Genomic DNA, 24,737 nt, shown 5'->3' on the forward strand with positions numbered 1-24,737 from the left:
TATTTTTTCAGAGAACCAGCTCTTAGTTTCATTGATCTTGTCTGTTTTCTTTTTAGCCTCTATTTCATTTGTTTCTGCTCTGATATTTCTTTCTTACGCTGACTTTGGGCCGTTTTTGTTCTGATTTCTTTAGATGGTGAGTTAGGTTGTTTCAGATTTTCCTTCTTTCTTTAGGCAGGCCTGTATCACTATGACTTCCCTCTTAGAACTACATTTCCTGCCTCCTATAGATTTTGGAAAATTGTATTTTATTTTTATTTTTGAGATATTTGCTGACTTCCTCTTTGACTTCTTCATTGACTCATTGGGTTTTTTTAAGTAACATATTATTCAGTTGCCTCATCTTTGTGTTTTTTCCAAGTTTCTTCTTGTGATTTGATGTCTTGTTTCGTTCTTTTGTGGTTGGTAAAGATGCTTGATTTCAGTCATCTTAAATTTATTGAGACTTGTTTTATGGCAATAAAGTGATCTATCCTGGAAAATGTTCCATGACACTTGAAATGTATGTGCTTTTTCTGTAGTTTTTTAAAATTATTTTTATCAGAGTATAGTTAACAGGATTGCGTTTCAGGTGTCCAACAAAGTGATTCAGTTATATACATATACATACACATGTATCTATTCTTTTTCAAAGTTTTTTCCTATTTACTAAGCAGAGTTCCATGCCGCTATATAACAGGTCCTTGTTGGTTATCTATTTTAATACAGCCGTGTGTAATTTTCAGTTTTACATCAATAAAGAAGTTCTGAATTTATATATATAACATGCCATTATGTATTAACTGTCACACACATATGTATATATGTTTAATCATTTTAAAATGACCTCATGGTTTGGGACATATGCTTGTAACAAATACATTTACAGATAAAAGAAAAATATAGCAGTGTGTAAATGCAAATCCCAGACTCCCAATCTAGACTTTCACCCCTGGGAACCATTAAGTTCTTTCTCTAATAAGTTAATAAATAATTATAATTTTTAAAAAAGATTCCACATAGAGATGATATTATATGATACTTATTTTTCTCTTTCTGACTTTATTTGATAATCTCCAGTACCATCCATGTTGCTGTAAATAGCATTATTTTTCCTTTTAATGACTGAGTCATATTCCATGTGTATATATACAACATCTTCGTTGTCCATTCATCTATTGATAGCCATTTAGATTGCTTCCCTGTCTTGGCTAATGTAAACAGTGCTGGAGTGGAACTTGGGGTGCATTTATATTTGTGGATATATATGCCCAGGAGTGAGAGTGCTAGATCATATGCTAGCTCAATTCTTAGTTTTTTAAGGAAACATACTTTTCTCTATAATGCCTATACCAGTTTACATCCCCACTAAGAGTGTAGGAAGAGGGTTCTATTTCTTCCACAACCTCCCCAGCGTTCATTCTTTGTAGGCTTTTTGATGATGGCCACTCTGACTAGTGCAAGGTGACACTTTGCTGCTTTGATTTTCAGATGGTTAAGGATGAGCCATGTGGAGAATCTTGTGCTTTAAAATAGCATGTGTTAAACTGACCTCTTCAGATTGGCTTCCTTATAGTCTGACCTGTTTTGAATTCTTGATTTCAATTACCTACCTATCCCACGACATTTCTTGAGGAGAGATGTCCTTTACAGCCCCGCAGGGTGAATATGAGGTGCCTGTAAGCAGCGATTTTAAAATTGTTATGGGAAATGTCCACAAGGCGGCCGCACTTTTTATTATTAATTTGCTCAGTTTCGGCTGTGCCCGGTCTTTGTCACTGCATCGGCTTTTCTCCAGTTGCAGAGAGCGGGGACTCCTCTGGTTTGCGGTGCTTGGCTTTCTCACTGCGCTGGCTCCTCTTGTTGCAGAGCACACGCTCTGAGGGCAGGCTTGGTATCTGTGGCGCCCGGGCCCGTTTGCTCCACGACATGTGGGATCTTCCCAGGCCAGGGCTCAGACTCGCGTCCACTGCACTGGCAGGCGGATTCCTATCTGCTGTGCCCCCAGGGGAATTCCTGGCAGCACTTCCTGATGCTCCAGTCGGTTTCTTGGGCAAACAGAACCCAGGCAAAGTCGTGTTCCTGGCTTGTAATTTGTAGAGTACGCTGTGACAGGGCTCGTCTCATGACTTCTTCCCCCGCTGCCCTCCACCACCCAGACAGATCCTGAGCCCTGTCAGAACTGTGATGCCGAGGGTGCTGTCCTCGTTAGATGGGGGGACTCTGAGGAAGCAGATAGCTGGTGGAAACCCCAACACTGGGAGACTTGGAGACCAGGTGACTTTTTAGAGCTCTTCCAGCCCAGAGGGTCCATTGTTCTCTGGGTGTACTAGGTTTGGTTGAGCTGTAGGAGGGCCAGCCTGGATCTGGAGATTGGGGTCCTATCCACAGAGCTTCCCTGCTGGCTAAGACGGTAAAGAATCTGCCTGCAGTGCTGGAGACCTGGGTTCGATCCCTGGGTTGGGAAGATCTCCTGGAGGAGGGCATGGCAACCCACTCCAGTATTATTGCCTGGAGAATCCCACGGACAGAGGAGCCTGATGGGCTACAGTCCATTGGTCGCAGAGTCAGACATGACTGAACACCTAACACTTGCACTTTCCACAGGGGACCAGGCATGCCAGGTTTAAGGGGGGTTGATTTGCTGGCACATCCCTCCCCAGGTCCCTCAGCTCCACCCCAATCTAGCCTTGGGACCCAAGGCAGCTCAGGCTTCAGGGATGTGACACCAGGCCAGGTACCCGAGGCCTGAAGGGAATATTGATGGCATTTTAGAAATCTTTTTAATTTCTATTTTCTGTTGGAATATAGTTGATTTATAATCTTGCGTTTGAGTGTACAGCAGCTCGATTCAGTGATACATACATGTGTTTCTATTCTTCTTTGGATTGTTTTCCTATTTAGGTTATTACAGTGTTCTATCGAGTTCCCTGTACTGTACAGTAGGTCCTTGTTGATTAACTTTTTTATGTATGTTAATGGGTGTATGTTCATCCCAGCCTCCTAATTTATCCCTCCCTCCGCCCCACCTTTTCTGTTTGGTAACACTAAGTTTGTTTTCTAAGGTGTGGGTCACTGGTTTTCCTTTGCAAATGAGTTCATTTGCATTGATTCTTAGATTCTACCCATGAGTGATCTTGTAGGTTATTTGTCTTTCTCTCCTTCACTTAGTATGGTCATCTCTATGACCATATGAACATAGATCCATCTATGTTGCTGGCAGTGGCCTTATTTCGTCCTGTTTTTATGGCTGAGTCACATCCCACTGTAACTTTGTGCTGCATCTTCTCCGTCATCCATCTGTCCCTGGACATCCTGGCTGCTTCCCCGTCCTGGCTACTGTAAATAGTGCTGCAGTCAGTGTTGGCCTGCGAGCATCTTTTCCAGTTTTTCTCTGCCTATAGGCCCAAGGGTGGAATTACTAGGTCGTGTGGTAGCTCTGTTTTTATTTTTTTTAAGGAACCTCCATACTGTTCTCCATTGTGACTATTACCAATTTATACTCCAAAACAACGGAATGGGGAGGTTCCCTTTCTCCATGTGCTCTCTGGCATTTATTGTTTGTAGACTTTATGATAATAGCCATTGTGACGGATAAAGGGTGATACCTCATTGTGGTTTTGATTTGCAGTTCTCTAATGATGAGCCACGTGGAGCATCTTTCCGTGTGCTTAAAAAAAAAAAAAAGGTATGTTAAATTGACCTCTTGAAATTGGCTTCTTGTAGGTCTGCCTTGTAAATTCTTTTTCAGTTGCCTATTCTAGGATATTACTTGAGGGCAGGTGTCCTTTACAGCCGCGAATAGTGAATTGCCAAGCGTCCTTAAGTCCTGGTTTTCAAGTTGTTGTTACAGGCAAAGTCCACAAGGCGGCAGCACTTTCTCTGGCCCCACGGGTGCCTCAGGCAAGCAGAGCCCCAGAGAAAATCTGTTCCTGAGTTGTCTCAGGACTTCTTCCCCCTTACGCTGCACTCCCCACACAAATCCCAAGCCGTCCCCTAACTGTGAGCTGAGTGTGCTGTGGTCCTTAGGTGAGAGGACTGCGAGGAAGGAGCCTGCTGGTGGGAACCCCACCACTGGGATTGTTGGAGGACGGGGGACTTCTTTAAGATCCCGGCCAAAAGGGTCACCATCGTTTGAGAGCACGGGTTTGCTTGAGCTGTAGGAGGGCGCATCTGGATGTGGAGATCGGGGTCCCATCCACAGGGACCAGGCCCTTCAGTTTTAAGGGGGCTTATTGACTGGCACATCCTCCCCAGCTCCAGTCCAGCCTTGGGACCCAGGGTGCCTCAGGCTCCAAGGATGTGACACCAGGCCAGGGGTCCACGGCCCTATATCATTGGCATTTATCTTTTTTTGTTTTCTGTTGGAATAACATTGGTATACAATGTTGTGGTTCTTTTCAGTATTTATCAACCTGATTCAGTTATACACATGCATATATCAATTCTTCTTCAGATTCTTTTCCCATACATCTTACTGCAGTGTGTTGAGTGGAGTTCCATCTGCTATACAGTAGGTCCTGGTTGATTTTCTAGTTTAAATATATTACTGTATATATGTTAATTTCAACCTCCTAATTTATGCTTTCCTCCCACCCACCTTGCCCCCTTTGTTTTTCAAGTCTACGAGTCTGTTTCTGTTTTGCAAATGAGCGCATGTGTATTGATTTTGAGGTTGCAGGCATCAGTGATACCATTGCTATTTTGCCATTCCCGGTCTGACTTCCTTCACTTAGGATGATTATATCCAGATTTACCCATGTTGCTGGAATAGGCATTTTTTCATTCTGTTTCATTGCTGAGGAATATTCCGCAGTATCTATGTACCACATCTTCTTTATCTGTTCATCTCTGGATGGAGAGTCTCATTGCTTCCATTCCTTGGGTTTTGCCAGCAATGCTGCAGTGAACATGTGCCAATTCCAGTTATGGTTTTTCTTTCCATATGGGCCTAGGAGCGGTCATGTGGTACTTCTTTTGTTTATGAAGGAACCGCCGTACTGTTTTCCATCGTGGCTGTTACCAATTTTCATTCCCAAAATGAGTGCATAGGAGGGTTCCCTCTTCTCCATGCTTTCTCTGGCGTTTATTATTTGTAGATTTTTGACGTTGGTCATCCTGACTAGTGGGAGGTGATACCTTGTTGTCATTTTGATTTCAGTTCTGTAATAATGAGCCATGTGGAGCATCTTTTCATGTGCTTAAAAAAAAAAAGGTGTGTTAAATTTACCTCTTGAAATTGCCTTCGTGAAAGTCCTCAATGTTTTGAATTCTTTTTCGATTACCTACCCCAGGACACTTCTTGAGAGCAGGTGTGCTTTCCAGCCTCACAAACCTTGTAAATACGGAGTGCCGGAAACACTGGGTTTAAAGTTGCTAATACAGCAAATGTCCACAAGGCGGCAGCACTTCTCCGTGCCCCACCCCGGTTCTTCCGGCGACCAGAGCCCTGGAGAAAAGTGCTCCAGGCTTGTAGATGAGAGGACTGTGCCAGGGCGCAGGTCCCATTATGTCTTCCCCCTTACCTGCACCCCCAGACACCGCAATCACCGGCGTGGGCCGCGTGCACCGTCCTTTTAGGGCTGAGTCTCTGCTGCTGGTTGCGTGGGTTGGCCAGGACTGTTTATGGCTCGTCCTGATGGGTAGAACCCGGCTCTGGGCCCACTGGCTGTGAGGCTTGATCACGACCTTGTGAGAGGGCGGTTGTGCGGAGTTCCCCGAGTGGGAGCTGGCTTGCAGGGGCGCCGGGGAGCTGAGGTGCCCACCGGGTAGGGGTGGATCTCCTCGGGAGGGACCCGCGGCGGCGCAGGGCACGGTGCTCGCGTGGGAGATGGGGCTGCAGAAATGCCCCACAGCAGCGCTGGGCCAGCGAGGGGAGAAGAGGGTGCAAGAAAACAGTCCCCGTCAGCACTTCTGTCCCTGGAGGTATACCAGAGGCTCGCCTCTCTGGTCCTAAATGTAGGAAGGAATTTCCTTCCCGTGTTAACAGGGGCACTTTCCAAGCTGCTGCCTCTGTCCTGGGACTTGCAATAAGTGAGTGTCTGTGTGAATTCTTCCAGAGCGGAGTGTGCGTTGTCTGCGCTCCCCCAGCCCTCCTCGCCGCGAGTCCCGCTGGTTTTCAAGGCCGTTCTAAGGACTCCCCTTCCTGGTGCGGGGCCCCTGGGCCGGGCCACCCGCTCCCGGGCTGCGGGCTTCCCGGTCGTGCGGTCTCTCCCGCCCTGGGTCCCGCACCGGGGCTGTGGGTTCTGACTGCCCCGCGCCTGTGCCCGGCCTGCCTGTTTGGACGGGACGGTTTCTTCCTACTCTGCCATTTTCTCCAGACCAAACATGACCTCTGCAGATTTCACACTTCTACAGGAAGTCGTGAATGATTACATAAACTGTGTTCATACTCTGTCTGGTTTGGAATATTTGAATAGAAAAATCTTGTATGTCTAAATCATGTGCCACAATTCTGAAGGCACTTTTATTGGGGCCTGGACAGTACAGATAAGGTAGTAGTTCTGAGGAGCATCTGTCTCTTAGTAAAGGAAATGCTAATACTTTACCATAAACTAGCTTGTTTTACATTTGCTATGTGGGAAAATCCTTTTTGGCCTCTACTCTGGGTAACTACATCTCTCTGTTTGGTCAATATGTATACTTGTGTATTTAAAACAGGTCTGTAGAAAACGTGGTAGATCTTGGTAGGAATGTGTATTACACAAACGGACATCCCAGTGGTGATTCTTAAGTCAGGGGGCAGTATTCCTGTTAGTACTAGGTTGTGTGCTAGGGCCTGATGACCTGTTTTCTTTTTAATTGCTCCCCAGCATTCCTTCATATGGACAGGTTGTCATTTATTTAGCTGTTCTTCTACTGAAAGGCATTTTGGTTCCATCTGTGGCAAAGAAAACATGCTCACAGGCTACATGAGGGCCTTGGTGGGGAGGATCAGTGAGTGATGGGAGACCAATTGTCTGGTCTCCGTGCGGAATCTGCGCAGTAGAACTTTCTGTGATGCTGCAAGTAGCTCCATCGCTGAGTGGCATCATGTACGTGTGTCCAGTGTGATCGGGAGCCGCTAAGCATGTGCACCTCCTGAGCATTCCAGATGCGAGCGAGTGTATATTTAAGTGGGAACGCGGGACCTGAAGCGCCTGTGTTGGGCAAGTGCAGGATAAGCTTTATGCCGTTGTGTAAGTTTGGTGTAACATTTGGAGGCCAGGGCATCCCAAAACCCTGAGAGATAGGATTGTGTGTCTTTGTATCTGTGTCCCCTGCACTGCCTGGCAAATGGTGGGTGTTCGGTCAGTGTTCACTGGCTCAAAGTCATGGAGGCAGTGTTGGAAGTTGTACTTTAGACTCTCGTTAGGATGTGTGTCTGTTCTCATATGTCTCTGATCTTCTGTTCCTTATTTGAATATGTTTTGAGTCGGGCTTTTTTAGCTTTACCTGCTTAATCTTTATCCCATAATAATTATGCAATATCATGCTGCTAACTGGCATGTGGGGAGACCTAGTGTCTGCTGATACCTTCCTTTTATCTTATTTGTCAATAAGGATAGAGAGGATGTAAAATATAAAATTTACTTGAATTTACATTTAAATTAAAGGCGAGAAGAGGGGCATTAATTTTGGTACAGACATTGGACTATCTTTATGCATTTTTGTTAATCCATACCACAGATACTTAGCTAGTGTTTTTTTTGTTGCTTTTCTGGGAAATCACAGCTTTTAGTAGTTAAAAATAGCTCTTTTTTCCTCCCATCAAGCTTTTTTGGTTATAATTAACTTACAAAATCCCCCTGAATTATTGAAATGTGTCTGTAATACTCATTTGGGATTTGGGAGAAGGGAAGAGGAATTATTTGACTGAAGCTATGATTACTTGGATCATGAAACAGAAACAATTTAGCTCTTAAGCATTCTTCCTTTTTGCATCTTCTACTGGCATAGACAAGGTTGTTTTGTGGTAGGAACTGTATTCTACACATTTATCAAAATACAGCCCGATAGAGATAATGCTGGATGTTTTATGATAAAATGAGATAAATGAGTAGTACAATGAAGCTTATTTTGTCAAACTGAATGCTCTCTAAATATCAGGTTTATAAAAGCTTAATAAGACAAAAGCCTAGGACTAGAAGACAGTTACTTTCCAAAGGCATTTTTTTTTTCTCTTTCTTTTAGTAATGTCCCAATGCCTCTTCTGAGATGTCAGACTTTGCTTATTAGTTAAGGATAAGAGTTACTGCGTGTCCTGAAGACATCTTTTGTGGCTTTGTGGATTGTGTGGTGAGATGTGGGGTCTGTCTTTAAGATTGAGTTCACACGGTTTTGTCACTAGCTGTGGTCTCTGTACCACCCGAATGATGAAGCAGTTTTCTGAGTTTTTCTCGGTGTTGGTCAGCTAAATGACAATGAAGTATCCTTTACTAAAGAAAGTCGGGAGGATATGTGTGTGTATTTATCTAGTTTTAATTTAGCTCTTTTGTGCCTGGCAAGTCCTAGATGCTGGAGGTCCTGTTTTCAACCCAGAGTTTGCTAATAATAAGCAAGAGAGATAATTCAAGTCTAGTAAGTGAAGGACTCTTAGAGAAAGGGTGGGGGAGGTACCCATGCGAAGCCCTGGGGCTGACTTTGCTATGCAGCAGGAGGGGCAGGGGTGTAGGGCAGCCAAGGATGAGCGGGGCCAACCTTGGGAAGTGGAAGCAGCTTGTCTGGCTCAGAAATGGTAGAAGGCAAAGCTGGAGGTGTACACAGGGCCTGTGATAGTAAAGGTCTGAGAGCAAATCAAATTTTCAGACTTCCTGCCTGCCGTCTGGGAATTTGTATTCAAGGAGAGTGGATGAAGCAGGCTCTGCCAATAAGAAAGGTAGGAAATGCTGTGAGCGAAGTTCACATCAAATACCCTGAGATTTCTCAGAAGGAAAAATGTGCTTTCTGAATTTGACAGGTCAGATGGATTGTCGGCATAGGTGTCATGGTGAACCCAGGATGTGTGTGTCTGTAGGGGACAGAGAGACATGCAGATGTTAGACTTGTGGAATTACCTTTGGGGGAAGAAGGGAGACGGGGACTAGAGGTGACATGATACTTACTTAGAGTGAGTTGTGTTTTCACCCGGCAAAGCTTTGATGAACTAGCAAAGCCTCTCATTCTGGGCCGAGCACGTCTGATCATAACTGTAGGTGACGGGAGACCACTGTTGCTCAACCACACGTGGTTTTCTCCAGCTTGGGAACACGTGACTATGTCTGGAGATGCTTTTGGTCTTTCTGCTGGGGGACAGGGTCGTGCTGCTGAATATCTTCACATGCACAGGCTGTACCCCTGAGGTGAAGGACTAGATGGCTCCAAATGTCAGGAGTGCCAAGGTCGAGAAGCCCGGCCTTCAGGGTCTCTGCTGTGTGGGGTGGCATTTAGATGCATCTTAGATCACAGAGGAGGAGTGTGTATCTTCATCCACAGCCTCGCTTCATACTCTGGAAATAACAATACTGGGTCATAGGTGAAATGTGTGAACAAGTAAAAGATTCCTTAAAAAACAAAAAAATCATAGTCCTCCAGCTACTGCTTTTATGTATGTTACCTGGGTCAGCTTCTAATAGCTTCCTTTCTTGAATATCAAGCAATATCTATTGGCAAGGTTTTCCACCTACCTCTCTTGAAAGTTAATCAGTGGCTTACTATTTAAGGAACATGTCAGGTGTCTTGAAAGAACACAGGTAAGAGCAAAATAGCTAAAGATGAAATACATCAAAGCCTCTTCTTGTTTTGATGTCCTTGTGACTGTTTCCAGTGACTGTTTCCATTTTCCAGGGGATACATATCCTGGGGAAGATGTATTCTTAAACCTTTCTGTCCATAATGTCAGGGTAGAAACACACTTTTCTTTAGAAAAGCCTTAACGCTTTGTAAAAACAATCAAAACAAATCAACAATGGAGAGACCAGATATAGAGAAGTGAGCCTTTTAGTCTTACTTGAAGGTGGGCTTATCTAAATAATTATGTATTAAAGAAAACAGAGTATGTATTGAGTAATATTTATTTGGAACAAGGGCAAGAAACCAAAAACATCCATCTATTTTATACAACAGAGAAAAAGACAGTACATGAGCTTTACCTAGCTACGTAGCCACCTTGTCACACTGTCCCCCAAAAGAGAACATACAGGAAGTACTCACTGCTACCATAAAACGGGAGCATCACTGTCTTTTTGAAAATTTCCTTTCCTGCATAAAACCAGAAATTTGTTACAGCTCGGCAGCTTGGAGATAGGGATATTTTGTGTTTTCCTAAGTCAGGAAGGCATGGGGCTTTTTAAAGAATTTCATTTTAAAAATAGAAGTGACAAGATAACTTTCTCATTTGAAGTATATTACGGTACTTGGTAACAGGGAGAAAAAAAAAATGTATTCCTCCTACAAACTTATTTTCCTGCGGAGACAAGACTCAGCTAAGTGGGCAGATGTTCTCAAGAGTTATTTTAATAGAATCCTAGTTCTGAGTCCTTTGTCTCAGCTTACAGCCCCACCCATTGTGCACTCCGAGCTGACAGTGGCAGGCTGTTCAATTCTCTCTTCTCTGTCAGGTCAACCCCCTGCCTGGTTTTCCCCTTCGTTGTGAGTTCTTTCCTCAACTCTTAACTCCTAAAGGAATTTGAAACTTGTATTTTGGCTACCGGGGTGGCCCTTACTGTGTCTCTGTTTTCTGAAAGAACACTGGGGATTAAGTCTTTCACAGAAACCTTTCTCCTGGATACAGCGTGTACTTAGGGGACCCCCTCCCTCTTTGTGTTCTATCAAATACGAACAGGGTTTCTTTTTTTACAAGTAGCAGTTTCTACATTCCAGGAGGAGTCAGCAGTGACTCTGTCTTTAGAAATTCCTCTCTGTGTTTTCCAATTAAATGAAAGGATCGTGGTAAAGGATTTCGTAAGGTCTTCATGGTATCAATATATGCTTCTTTTATTGATTAAAATAAATTACAGTTCAATCTTTAAACAAAACACTAGGCAATTCAGTAGTTAGGAATTGGCCTGTTTGTCTGTGATGAATGCCTGAATCCATCATCATCTTTCCCCCTCAAGATCCTTTCTTAGATTTGTCATCAGCATTGTCTTGGATCCCCATGATCCAGTGAGGAGGTACTAGCACTTCTCTGCTCTGAAGGGAGTTTATTCCTGGACGTCTCACCTCACTTCACCTCAGCTGGTCTTTTCTCTCAGACTTCTTTTTGTTCTGCATGATCTCTCATCTTCTAGGGACACAGGTTTCCTGGCTGAGGGAAGGTCACAAGCTTTCCAGAGCTTCCTACTGCTGAGAAAACCAAGTGTTCACTTGTCCTCCACAGCCCCTGAAGCTTGTTTCCCTGACCACCCTTCTCAGCTGAATGTCCACCCCTCACCGTCCCTCTTACCTTCACTTAGATCTCTAGCCACCTGTCAGAGCTTCTTTCGAATCATCCGCGTAGCTCTGATACCTGCCAGGAGTACACAGGTCTCCACTGCTGAGTGGAAGAAAGTTTGTCTGTGGAACAGTTTGAAAGATTTTTCTGAATAGTATTTCATGTTCAATTTTAACTCTGTGTAAATATAACGAAGTCTGTCAACATTTCTATAACTTTTCTGTCCTGAAGATAGTATTTTAAATTGAAGGTTGGGAACCCCTTCTTACTTATCTTTATACCTACTTGGGACCAGACTAAGGCATTCAGAAAATAAGGAGTGACTAGTCAGCACTATGAATATGGTCAACTCTGTGGAGCGCTTACTCATCTAAACTATGACCTTAAACTCTGGTGTAAGCAGAAAGATTGATGGATACAGGGTCTAGATTCAGATACTACTCACGGGGTGGAAAGCTCTGGTGTTTTGTCTGGAACCATCTGCCTCCTTGTCTTGGTTCTGAAGGTTCTGGGGACAATCACGAGAAGAACAGTACATAAAAGTGCTTTCAAAATGACCCAGCTCTGTACAATTTTAAGGTGAAACTGTTGTGATATTGGGGGCTGAAAAAAAATACAACTTTCCGAGACTTGACCCCAGTGTGTCCCTCCACTCAAGTTCAGTCTCTGACACAATAAATAACCCATTTAGCACTATGCCTTTCTCAGTGTTGGCACCTTCTGATTTCAATAGCAGTTGGTTGTTCTGGACCACAAATCTGACTTACTCAGGCACTACTCTGGGTTTGGAGGGGACTTGCTGGGTAACACCTCAGTGTTGGGTCAGAACCTGGAATGGTGGCTGCATGCAGAGAAGGTACAGTAAGTCGTCACTTCAGCCAGTAATGCAATCACTCTGTTCCCTTGTCATGCCACATCGCGTTTGCTCTATTACCTACCGTTGTTGCTGCCTCTAGTAGAGACCTCTGCTGGGGAGGAGGTATGTACTCCCTAGCACTCGGGCACCTCTGCTGAAATGCCGTTTGGCTATTTGCAAAAATGGGGACTTTGGGCAGGTTGCTTCTCACCACTGGACCTCAGATTTCTCTCCTGTAAATAACGCAGGAAAAAAGTAACCATTGTTAACCTTAGAATTGTAATGAATTTGAAATTACTTAAGTGTCTTCCCTTCATTTTCAAGGTGTCCTGCATTCACGACAAAGTAACTGTTAGGATTTAGTCATGCCTCATTTTGTTGTACTTCACAGATACTGCGTTTTGACAAATTGAAGGTCTGAGGCGACCCCGCATTGAGTGAGTCTATCAGCACCAGGTTTTCAACTGCCTTTGTTCACTTTGTCTCACAGTTTGGCAGTTTTTGCAATACCTCAAAGTCTCTATCAGCGAAAAAGAATATGACTCACTAAAGCCTCAGATGATGGTTAGCAATTTTGAGCAGTAAATATTTTTTTAATTAAGGTATATATACATTGAGGATTTGCTTTTTTAAAAAATAGATACAGTGTCATTGCACCCTTAATAGACTACAGGGTAGTGTAAACCTAACTTTTATATGCACTGGGAAGTCATAAAGTTGTGTCACTTACTTTATGGTGGTGGTCCAGATTCCTCCAAGGTAGGCTTGTGTAACACCTGCTTTTTCTTGAACTTGACTTTCAGAGTTCTGAGGCAATGGTAGACTCCATTGGGGTATTTTTTAAAAAAGCAACCTGTTACTGTTTAAACAACAATGAAAGGTTAATCTACTTTCACCTCCAATCCATACACACCACCCCCAGCTTTGTCCTCTACCAGCCTTCTGCGTGGGGGTCCCCTTAAAAAACCTATCACCATCTTTACCTGCAAACTCAGAGAACTGGGGTGCTAGTTTCTGATTCATGGGCTTCCAGCATGAATCACTGTATTGGCAGCCTGCTGTGGGCACGGTGAGGTGAAGGGAAGTCACAGGTAAGCCGGCTAACTGACCGAGAATGTGGGCTTCTGAAGGGGTACCAGTGTTCCCCCTCTTAACCTGGGGCCCAGCTGACTCAGGGGGTTACTCACCTAGCTGGAATGGCATGGAGAGATGAGCACCTTCTGGGATGAAACTACTGTCTGTTCCCAGTCTTGACACAATGACAGTTAACATTTCCTGACAACACAGTCACTGGCGCAAAGTCAGCCAGGACTTCTACACAGAACGGCTGTATCCTCTTGCCATCCTTTGGGGAGGCTCTATTTCTCTCCCCATTGTACAGGTGAAGAAATTAAAGAAGGCTGCACAGTTTGAGACCTTACTTCCTACATCATAATCAGTTAGCCAACTGCATAAAAAAGAAAGAGTGTTTTTCTGTTAAATATATGGGTGGTTGGATTCTTTACTTAGGGTGACACCCATACGCAGTCTTGGAAGCCAGTGTACCAACCTGCATTGAGCTTTACGTTGCCTGTATTTGGAGGGAAGAAACGGCGTCACAAATGTTACATGGCCTTTGTCTTCCAGCTTCCATTGTGATTCAGAAATGGTGGTGTCACATGGACCCTTGTTTGGAAGGAGAGGACTGCCGAGTGCTGCCCGATTACTCGGGCTGGTCCTGTAGCAGCGGCAACAAAGTCAAAACTACCAAGGCAAGTATAGACAGAACACGGCTGTACTTCACAGCCTCGGCCTCCTGTAACCTGCCCCCTTCATTTCATCCTGCCGCCGAGAGGGAGGTTACGTTATGTTGGTAAAGCATTGCCCACGCAATGCCCCTCTACGACTCGGGCCCTGTGAAAAGCCCGTTTCTCAGCATCAGCCTCCATTTCAGATTTATGGAGTCATGACTGGTGGAGGGATCCCTTGTCTTAAGCAGGGCTCCTGAATTCATTTGAGCTCCTTCACGGGCCGATTTAAAGTAAAGGTTTCAGAGTTGACAGTCCCGTGCATCAAACCAGCGTGGCCAGACCACACATCCTGGGGACTCACTGAAATAGAATACCTGCCACCTCGGAGGAGATTTAGTCTGGCTGAATTGGCTGAAGACTCCAATTCAAGCCTTGTAAGTCGTGTTTCCTCCCCATTCATCCTCGTTCTCGTTGTGTCTCTGAAACACTCCATTTTCTGCACCCAGTTCTCGAGCCAGAAACTGAACTTCTTTCTCCTCTCCTGCTGTCCACTCTCTTGCTTTGGCTTAGGGACTGGTACTCCCCCCCACCTTTCTGCATCCTCACATCCACTCTTGCTTCCCTTTCTGCCTGTTCTCCATTGAATGGAGTCAGTTTTGTGAATTGCAGATCTGCTCAGCTAGTCCACCCCCGAATCTCTGAGTGACTTCTCTGTGTTCCTTAGCTCACCTCTGCTTGTGTGGCCCTCACTAAATAACTCTTCAGGGTACCTACCTGCATTCTTTCTGCTCCAACCATCTCAGCCTCGGTTAGTCCTTCTTCCTGTGGTGCTTTTCCAGCTGCAAAGGAAGGCGCTTTCTGCCATTCTTCTCTAGAAAGAAACCATTATTCAGGGAACCCTTCACTGATAGGAGTCACATCCCCTGAATCTCTGAGCACATCATGTAAAATGGTTACAGTTCACACGCATTGCTCCACTTACTTGCTTTATACTGTCCGCTTCCTGTCTGGGAGGAGAGCGGTGAAGTCAGGGCCCCCTTGCTGGTCGCTCACCCAGTAGCTCCAGAGCTGGCTGAATATCTCTGCACTGTTTCTTGTACAAAAATTCATAAAACAGGTGAGTCGAGGATGCTAATGAGCTACACACACTGGAACGGAATAACTTTAGTCTTGGTTGCTGCGCCAGCTTTGGCCTCCCCCCCCGCCCCCCAAGGAGATATATAATCTCTCTTCAATAGTTGCCCACCTTGCTTACATTTTTGCCCTTTGAGTGTTTTGAATCACTCAAGTTCTCAGCCATTGAAGGCTAGAACAGGTGAGTTCTCCTATGTGTGCACATCAGGTATTATAATAAATAAGATCTTACAAATATTTAAATGATTCATTAATAAAAGATTAAGTCTAAAACATACTATTGTAAAACAAGATTTAAAAATAAACTTTACATGTAAATTTTAGCTGATATTTATTCTATCTCAGATTAATAGTAAGTTGTCTGATTTATTCTTTATTATATAGGTAAAATAATTCCACAATCAAGACCATTTTACCATTAATTACAATTATCAACTAAGCTGTCCTTGTTACTGATGCCATCATCACTAGGTTAAATGACCTGATCTATGCTTTTTTATGCAGGGCAGTAGAAGTTCATGGAGGTGGTTGGTTGAGGAAGGAAGTTAATAACTGCCATCATTTAAAAGAAATTGGAGTATAATTGCTTTACAATGTTGTGTTATTTTCTGCTGCACAACAAAGTGAATCAGCCATATGTGTACATCTGTCACCTCTTTCCCACCCCCCACCTTCTAGGTCATCACAGAGCCCCACGCTGAGCTCCCTGTGTTACACCCTAAGAAAACCATAATTCTAAAAGACACATGCACCCCCAGTGGTCACTGCAGCACTATTTCCAACACTGCCATCATTTTTATCAGCTCCTCTTCTAACCCACTCCCATAAACTTTCGATCTGGGTAAACCCAAGTGTGCCTGGTAAGCAAGTCCTGCCTTAAGATAATTTCACTGTCCTTTCCCGTGGGCCCCCATCAGCCCCTCTTCCCTTACCTCTTCCGAAATCCAGATCTCGCAGTGGCCAAGGAGCTAGGGTCTTAAATCTGTCAACCATAAACCTTTCCTTTCTTCACGTTTCTTGCAGATGAAGAAATAACGTTTTGCGAGATTATACTTGTATTGACTCTTAACACAGAAATATAAAATAAGAGACTGAGCACCAGGCAGCTATGTCCTGGGACAGAATGCATCTCAGGAGCCGCTTGCTTGAGGGGCTCCCTGCTGTTTCCGTTCAGTTAGCGAGGCTATTTGCATGAAGTGGGCCTGGAGGGGTGTTGTACCTCTATGTGCTGGGACTAGGAGTTTGCTCTAGCGAATCCTCAATGGCAGTGACATTTCATTTAGCGCCGTGAAGAGCTGCAGAAGCATAATACAGTTCCCCCAGCCCTCATGATACATAGCTACTTTTCCTTTTTTGTGATACAGCATTGGAGAATAATCTTGGAGTCATAAAACTTTGTTTCCTTTAGTAATCCAAGTCAGTGTGACTTGAACTATATAAAACATTTTATGTCTTTTATGGAGCTTATGCACAGAGAGTAAATTCATTTGTGGAGTGGTGACTGGCTTCGAGCTCACAGAAGCTGTGTCTTAAAATTGACACTGGACCTCACACCCTAGGTGAGACCACAGTCCCATAAAGGTAGAACACTTACGTGTCTCAAGGGGGTATTATTAACTATATAGCAAAATCGTTTCTGTTTTCGTTAACAGTCCATGCATGGCAGCATCAAAACAGAAGGACTAAAAGAAAAAGATTAGCTACTCTCAGGCATCTAGGTCCAAATTTTCTTTTCCACTGAAATGCGAATGTAGCAAAGTTAGCAGTCAACCTGAGATATGAATAGTCTCAGATGAAGATAGGAACATGAGAGTGGACAGCTCCCTAACCAGGAAGGCAGACACTGAGTTGATTCTGCTTGTATTGTTTTCAATATCCCCAGAGAGGAGGCAGGTACTGCTTTGTTGGGGGAAATCTCACTTCTCTGACATCCTGCCTTGATTTTCCTTAATTAAATTCTGAGTTTTATTACCTGAAAGTGAAAAGTGTAAGTTGCTCAGTTGTGTTCAACTCTTTGCAACCCCATGGACTATACAGTCCATGGAATTCTCCAGGCCAGAATACTGGAGTAGGTAGCCATTCCCTTCTCCAGGGGGTCTTCCCAACTCAGGGATCGAACCCAGGTCTCGCACATTGCAGGCGGATTCTTTAGCCACAAGGGAAGCCCAAGAATACTGGAGTGGGTAGCCTAGCACTTCTCCAGCAGAACTTCCCGACCCAGGAATCAAACCAGGGTCTCCTGCATTGCTAAACGTGCTGAATCATTTCTCCCTATTTGAGTTGTCGGTATTAAGGCTCCTTAAAAGTGTGCAGTGTCTTCTCAGCGCCACAGGCAATGGTTTGAAGGGCTTTTTTGTTGTTTGCAAATACAAGCAAATCATGTTGAAGTTTGAGAAGTTTTAGATTTTTACATGTTCCTAATTTTAAGACCTCTAAGAGTAAAGAAGTATGGGTTGAGAGTGGTGATTCCCACAGAGAGAGTTTTGTCCTCAAGGAGATGTTTGGCAATGTCTGAGGACGTTTTTAGTTGTCACACACTGGGGAGGGGGTTGCTGTGGACTTCTGTGGTTAGAGGCCAGAGATGCAGCTCAACATCCTGAAATGCACAGGGCCGTCCCCACGATAGTTATATAGCCCCACATAGTGGTGCTAAAGCTGGAAAAAAGACTACTTCATACAATAGGGTAGTTCTTTCGCCAATGGTGTGTGTAAGTATCCTACCTGATTCCATTGCTTCCTTTTGTTCTTCAGAGTTTCTATTAAGTATCCAAGCATTTGCAGTATTTCATACTGGAAAAGCTAGAGGTAGGAGGTATAAGACACTCTCTTCCACACCTCCCTCTCCCTCAGGATCTAAGGTGACCGACTCCCCTGGTACCTTCCTCACTGGTCCCTAATTGATACCTTTCTCCCTGGCTCTTGGTCTACTGCAATAGGTCATCCTTTTCCTCTCTACCACCATGTTATAATTGTTTGATGATACCAGTGGCTGTGGAACAATCATCATGGGAACTTTTTAAAAACACAACTATTTTGAGCTTCATTCTAGGATGTTCTGGGATGGGGTTTAGAAAACCATGCTTTAAAAACAAATGTTCTTAGAGAGATTCTGATGAGCAAACAATATACCCCCAGTTTTCGAGACCCCTACCTGCTCTCTGTTCCTGCCTTCATCTTGGCTTTCTGTGCCACCAGGGTGAAGTCCCTGGAACCATCGATGGATCCCCCTTGGTAACTGCTAGAAGATACAGAACATAAGCATCTTGGGATGGCCTTTCACGGCCACTCACCAGACAGGCCTGTGTGTCCACACCTTCCCCTCCATCCCCTCCCACTGCTCAAGCCTACTTGTCTTTCAAGGTTGAGCCGAGGTGACTCTTTTATCCTGAAGTCTTACCTTCTCTGATCCCTAGAGCCAGAGCCTGAACTCTTTGGGGTACAGTGTTACATGAGGGTGGAGCTAATATCGACACAATAGCAACCTTTTATCCACCAGGATAACAATGCACCTTCCACCTACAATCAGCAAGACAAAAATTTTCAAAGCAGCTAAATCTGAAAGTACCTTATCCAACCGTCAGTGCAGAAAGGTTCCCAAACGGGTTGGGTGTGGAGACTGAGCTTCCTCAAATAAGATGCTTTTGAGAATTCCATCCTAGAGGTAGACTGCTACTTGGCTGACTAGCAAGATGGTTGTGTTTGAAACAGAGGCATGAAAGAAAGATCCAGGAAGACCTACCCTGACAACAGTCACTGTTCCTGGGGCACTAACCCCACGACAGGCAGCGAGCACACCCTCTCACAACAACTTAAGGACGGTAGATGCTACTGGTTTTCACTGAGCAGACGAGGACCTGAGGCTGAGAGAGAGAGTCCTCCCTGCTCAGAAAATGACCAGCTTCCTCCTCCGGCCGCCCAAGCCCAAGCCCCGAGAGTTGTCCGTGACGCCTTTCTCGCACATCCTGTGTTGGTCACAGTCCTGCTGGCTCCCCCTCTCACCACTTCAAGCCCAAGTGGCCTCTCTGAGTTGACAGCCTGGAACCACACTCCCTGTCTCACCTCTGTGCCTCCCTCAGAAAAAGGCCGAAATCCCCGCGTTTCCCTCTCCCTGGACAGGTCTGCCCTCAAGTAGTCAGGGCTCCATTCTGTCTGTTAAGTTTCTCTGTAGGCACCTCCTTCCCCGCCAAGCCTCTGTGAAATAGCAGCTTTCTCCCCTCCCTGCCCCAGTCCTGGGCTTCATAGACCATATCACCTTTTGCTATACTTTTAATTTACCTATTTGTCCAGCCCTTCTCCTCTAGACTAGCTATCAGCAAGCTATGTCTTACGAGCCAAATGCAGCCCTTATCTCACAGGTCATTAAAATAGCAGAGAAAGAATGAGTTGTACTTTTTTAAAAAATTGTTTGGGTAAAAACCAAAAGGAATATGTATTTGTTAACACGAAAATTTTGTGAATTTCAATTTGAACATTCAAAAATCAATATTATTGGGACCTAGCAATGCCCACTGGTTTATGTATTGCCTATGGCTGCTTTTGTGGTATAAAGCCGAGTAGGGCACATACAGCAGTGACTGTGTGGCCTGCAAAACTGAAAATATTTTACTGTTTGGTGTTCTACAGAAAAACTATATCTACCCCATTTTAGCTAAGGTTCATGAGGAAAGGGTTTTAATACTATTTGTGCTGAGAATACTATATAGCAAACAAAAGGACTATGTTTGTTAAAAATAAAGGACTATGTCAGTTAAAAGCATATCTGAAGTTTGAATACATACCTGATTGGATGATGACTATCAAGTAGTCATGATGACTATGTGATCAGAGAATATAATTTACTTTAAAATTATGCTGACGGTGTAGACGGGTTAACATATTATGCTTCTATTTATTCCTAGGTGGTGTATTGATTATCTAACTTGTACAATTTATTACATGATGAAATCAAACTATAGAAACTGCAGACCTGTTTTCTTAGATCCCAAGTAATGGTGAGCCTGGGTGCTTATAAGTGGAAGAAACCACACATTTTTTTAATGGATGTAGGTTTTCAGAAAGGGCTTCCCTCATAGCTCAGTTGGTAAAGCATCTGCCTGCAATGCAGGAGACCCGGGTTTCATTCCTGGATTGGGAAGATCCCCTGGAGGAGGGCATCGCAACCCACTCCAGTATTCTTGCCTGGAGAATCCCATGGACAGAGGAGCCTGGCGGGCTATAGTCCATGGGGTCGCAAAAAGTCAGACACGACTTAGCGTCTAAACCAACACCACATTTTCAGAAAATATTGTAGTTTTATAAAATAATCTATTTTTGAAAACAAAAGTTAACTACCTTGCGCTTAGTGGCTCCTTAAAAATACAACGAGGGCAATTCTGATCCTGACAGACACAGACTTAAATCAGCACTCATCTGACAAAAGTTTAGTCCCGTTGATAAAAGCATGTCTTAGCATACGTGCGTTACCTTGATGAGCAATGAATGCACCTAATCTGCTGGGATTTTTTATAAACCCCACAAGATGCAGAACTAGGGCCTAATACCATGTTGTGGAATGTTTTGGGTGTGTTTTCCTCTGCAACCTAAAAGGAAGACAAATATAAAGAAGAATTTGATGTCAACAGCTGATTGGCAGAGGTTGGTTACAGATAAAGCGGCTCGACTATTAAATTGTACACATCTGACACAGACAGGGACTTCTGGGTCTGTTAAGAGGAAGGATTCCCTTTGGTGGGTCTAGGGTGCTGAATGCTAACTTTTAAAATTCATTTCAGGTCACACGGTAGCAGAGAGAGCGGTGCCTCCACGCTGGAGGAGGGGCGGGCTGCAGCTCTCTCCTGTTGGGACTGCGGTCCTGGATTCTGCGGGAGACTGTCTGAGATTTTACCCACGTCACACGGGCACATCTGCGCTATGAATGGTGGTGTTTACGTAACTGTTCCAGCTCTCACTGCCTCGCGACTTGACTACAGTGAGTCACAACCATGGGCCGCCACACACACACAGCGGTCATCCTACCTGGATTCCTAAGGAACATACCTCCAAGAGACTCTGGACCAATAAACTGGAAGTTGGAAAAGATGGATCATCATTGAATGAAGACTAGGTCTGCAGCTTTTTCTGCATTTACACAGGAGCCCGGACCTGCTTCTGAGGACCCTCATTCTCTTCCTCCTGTGAACTTTTCCTTCAGCCCTGTTGGTGGTCATCTGAAAGGGTCCAGATAACAAAACATTTTGGCAGAAAATTTTTTTTTTTTGCAGATGTAGACTGATGAACTCTGATTAACTGGTGATGAAAATTTATTTTATAAACCTTGAGGAATAGAAGGACTTATGGTGGGGTTACTGTGTGTGCACTTGTTTCCCTGCTTTTAAATTCTCTGCATTGTAAGGCCCTTTGGCAGGGCAGCAGAAATAAAATGCTCCCGTTGTAACTTCTGTGTGCCATTTCACCGAGTCTAAGGAAGTGTATCAACCCCAATAGTTTATAACCAAAGCCCTCTCGTGACAGATACACAACAGGAAGGAAACCTGCTGGGGTTTCTATGGCTTAAGTGTATGCAGAGAGGTAAATCATTGAAAATATAGAACACTTTCTGTTTAGATCAAGGGTGATTTCTCAGATCCAGTTTATGTCAGTCAAACTGTTGCTTACTCAGAGACAAAAGTCATGAACGGCAGAATTTTTAGATTGTGACTGAGTTAGCCCTACACCTTCCCTCCTTATTTGTTAGTTATCTTATTTTTTAAATGTGAGTAAAATCGGAGTCAGTTTTTTTTTTTTTTTGGTTAAATGACTTTGCAGCAGCTGTGTCTCCACACATTCTCAGATGCTGTCATGCAGAAACGTATTAGAGACAAGTGACCCAGATTTTAAATGCATAATATTATTAAACAGATACCACTATAATAATATGGGATAAATTTTATATGTTAAGAAATGCCAAAAACATACTTTCTGCACTGTTGATTATCCCTGTCCTGTCACAATTATGGGAGAAAATAATATTATCGTATTGTTTGTAACAATAACAGTTACGTCTCTTCGATTTTATTCTTGCAGAAGGAATGGAGAAAGGTGATAGCTACTTGTTTGCTAGATTTTGTTTGAATCTGACTGACTAGATGCCTACCAGAATTGTTATTCTCAGTAAGTAAAACATTTGTTTCACTGATCGTGTTTGGTGTACACATTTTTGTGACTGTTTTATTCCATAAGACTTGGTGTTAACATTCTTCGGCTTGCAAATTTTTATTATAAATGTGAAAACTTTACATAAAGTTTAATGTTACTATATGGCAATTTATATATAGATCACTACCTAGTTTCTTCTCCAAAACCTATGTAGCAGTAAGGAGAATTTAAAATGTAGGAAGATTTAATTAAGTTGAGGCACATTCATAATGTTTTACATGCATTCTGCTGCCTTCAGTATAAGATGTTTCATTGTTAAAAAAAAAAAAGCGAGTTAAAATGACATTTTATGGAACACGAGACAATGTCTTAGTTTTTCAGTCACACATCTGATCTTTTACCCCAAACAAGACCAAGTAAAAATGACATCGTTTCACCTTGAGGTTCATTCCAGGATATAAACTACTTCCAGGGAGTAAACAGTCCATTTGGGAAAATGGCAGGTATCGAAGCTGCCATTTCATCCATTATTGCTTCAAAGTGTTCTTTATACCTACTTCTCAAGTTAGCTCTGAAATCGGTATTTGAGAAGTATTTTAGTGTTATTATTCCTATTTTTTTCTGGTAGGGAAGTAGATAGGAGTCTTTGCTTTAAATTCTGTAAAAACCCAGAAAAGATACCAAAGGAGGAATCAACCTCTGGCTCTCTGATGGTGGCGCAAGTGGTCTCAACACCTGAGAGACATTCGATTCTTACATCTTGGGACTTTCAGCTGCCCTGCTAGGCCCGTGCACTCAGACAGGGCTTCTCCTAAGGAAGCAGCAACCTCCTCAATTTTAGAGCACTCCCTCAGGTTCCATTGTGAGAACTGCTCTGAGAGCTGCTCTGAACTACACAGACCCCTGGAGCACATCCCCTTGGAAAAGTGGAATTCTGCTGACACAGTAAATTCAACAACACGTAGTGAACCTTCCCAAGACCCCTCAGAGTTCTGGGGGGAGATTTTTCACCCTTTTACACACAAATCTACCTAACCCTTTGTCCACTGCACTCTTCGCCACTAGATACACACATGAAATGTCACACTTCCGACATCAAAAACAATTGGAAAAAATATTCAGTATTGAACTTCAACATGAGTTTACAAGAAAAACTGTATTCTTTATGTATTAAAAAAAAATGGTTGGAAACTCAGATTAACATCATTCTTGATGGTGAAAACTGAAAGCATTCCCTCCAGTATCAGGAAAAAGACCTGGGTGTCCATTGTCACCATTTCTACTCAACATAGTTTTAGAAGACTTAGCCAAGGTGGTCAGAAATGAAAGGAATCCAAACTGGAAAAGAAGTAAAACTGTCCCCGTTTGCAGATGACATCATACTACACATAGAAAATCATAAAGATGCTACCAGGAAATTATGAGAGCTCATCAATGAATTCAGTAAAGATGGAAGATACAAAATTAATACACAGGTGACACCAGCATTCGTATACGCTAACAGGAAAAGATCATAAAGAAAAAGGAAATGATCCCATTTACCATTGCAACAAGACAAATAAAATACCTAGGAATAAACCTACCTAAGAAGACAAAAGTACTCTGAAAACTATAAGACACAGATTAGTGGTGTTAGGAAAACTGGACAGCGACATGCAAATGAATGACATGAGAACATTCTCTAACACCACACGCAAAAATAAATTCAAAATGGACCAAAGACTGAAATATACAGTGGGACACTATAAAACTCTTAGAGGAAAATGTAGGCGGAACATTCTTTGAAATAAATTGCAGCGATATCTTTTTTTGAACCACCTCCTAAAGTAAGAAAAAAAGCCACAAAAATAAACAAATGGGACCTAATTAAACTTAAAACCTTTTGCACACCAAAGGAAACCATAAATAAAACACAAAGCAACCCACAAAAGGAAGGAAAAATTTAGAAATGTGGCACCAACAGGGGATTAATCTCCAAATTATTCAAAGAGCTCATGCAGCCACATGTCAAACAAATAAAAAAATCCAATCAGACAATGTGTAGAAGATCTAGGTACACATTTCTCATAAGAACACATACAAATGGACAAAACCACATGAAGAGATGCTAAATATCACTAATAATGGAGGCAGTGCAAATCACAATATCAGCTCTCAGTTCAGAATGGCCATCACCAAAAACTAAATACGACAACTCCTGGACAGAGTGTACAGAGAAAGGAATATCTCCTGTTGGTAGGAATATAAGTTGGTACAGCCATTATGGAAAACACTTTGGAAGTTTCTTAAAAAACTAAAACTACAAGTACCATCTTATCCAACAATCCCAATGCTGAGCAGTAGTCGGAACACACAAGAATTTGAAAGGATACATACACCCCAGTGGTCACTTCACCACTACTGACAACAGCTAAAAGATAAAAGCAAGCTAACCTCACAGAGGAACGGACAGAGAAGACACAGTGCATATATATACACACACGGGAACTAAGACAATGAATGCAATGCTGCC

At 43.3% G+C, this 24,737-nt stretch overlaps 1 protein-coding gene and 1 long non-coding RNA gene across 17 annotated transcripts in view; one reads left to right on the forward strand and one right to left on the reverse strand.

Moving 5' to 3' along the window:
• Positions 1-22,266, forward strand: part of TAFA4 (TAFA chemokine like family member 4) — a 174,177-nt gene extending 151,911 nt beyond the window's left edge. For both annotated transcript variants that reach the window (XM_061128111.1, XM_061128112.1), the window contains exons 5-6: positions 13,854-13,978; positions 20,863-22,266. In XM_061128111.1, coding sequence (XP_060984094.1) covers positions 13,854-13,978; positions 20,863-20,874 — 137 coding nt within the window. In that variant the 3' untranslated portion in view covers positions 20,875-22,266. The remainder of the gene's footprint in view (positions 1-13,853; positions 13,979-20,862) is intronic.
• On the reverse strand, positions 8,529-18,228 carry LOC133045775 (uncharacterized). 15 transcript variants are annotated; one of them, XR_009690338.1, is made up of 9 exons: positions 14,940-18,228; positions 14,732-14,828; positions 13,777-13,944; positions 12,958-13,674; positions 12,310-12,460; positions 12,139-12,212; positions 11,817-11,879; positions 9,063-11,493; positions 8,529-8,968 (listed from the first exon to the last, which is right to left on the reverse strand). It is a non-coding gene; the product is annotated as an uncharacterized LOC133045775 (long non-coding RNA). The 15 variants fall into 15 exon arrangements; XR_009690349.1 differs by having other exon boundaries at positions 9,063-9,446; positions 10,150-10,197; positions 11,161-11,493; positions 11,817-12,460; XR_009690340.1 differs by having other exon boundaries at positions 11,817-12,460; positions 14,940-15,050; positions 16,024-18,228.
• Positions 22,267-24,737: the final 2,471 nt, after the last annotated feature.

This window comes from Dama dama, chromosome 24, assembly GCF_033118175.1.
Source record: "Dama dama isolate Ldn47 chromosome 24, ASM3311817v1, whole genome shotgun sequence".
Lineage (NCBI taxonomy): Eukaryota > Metazoa > Chordata > Mammalia > Artiodactyla > Cervidae > Dama > Dama dama.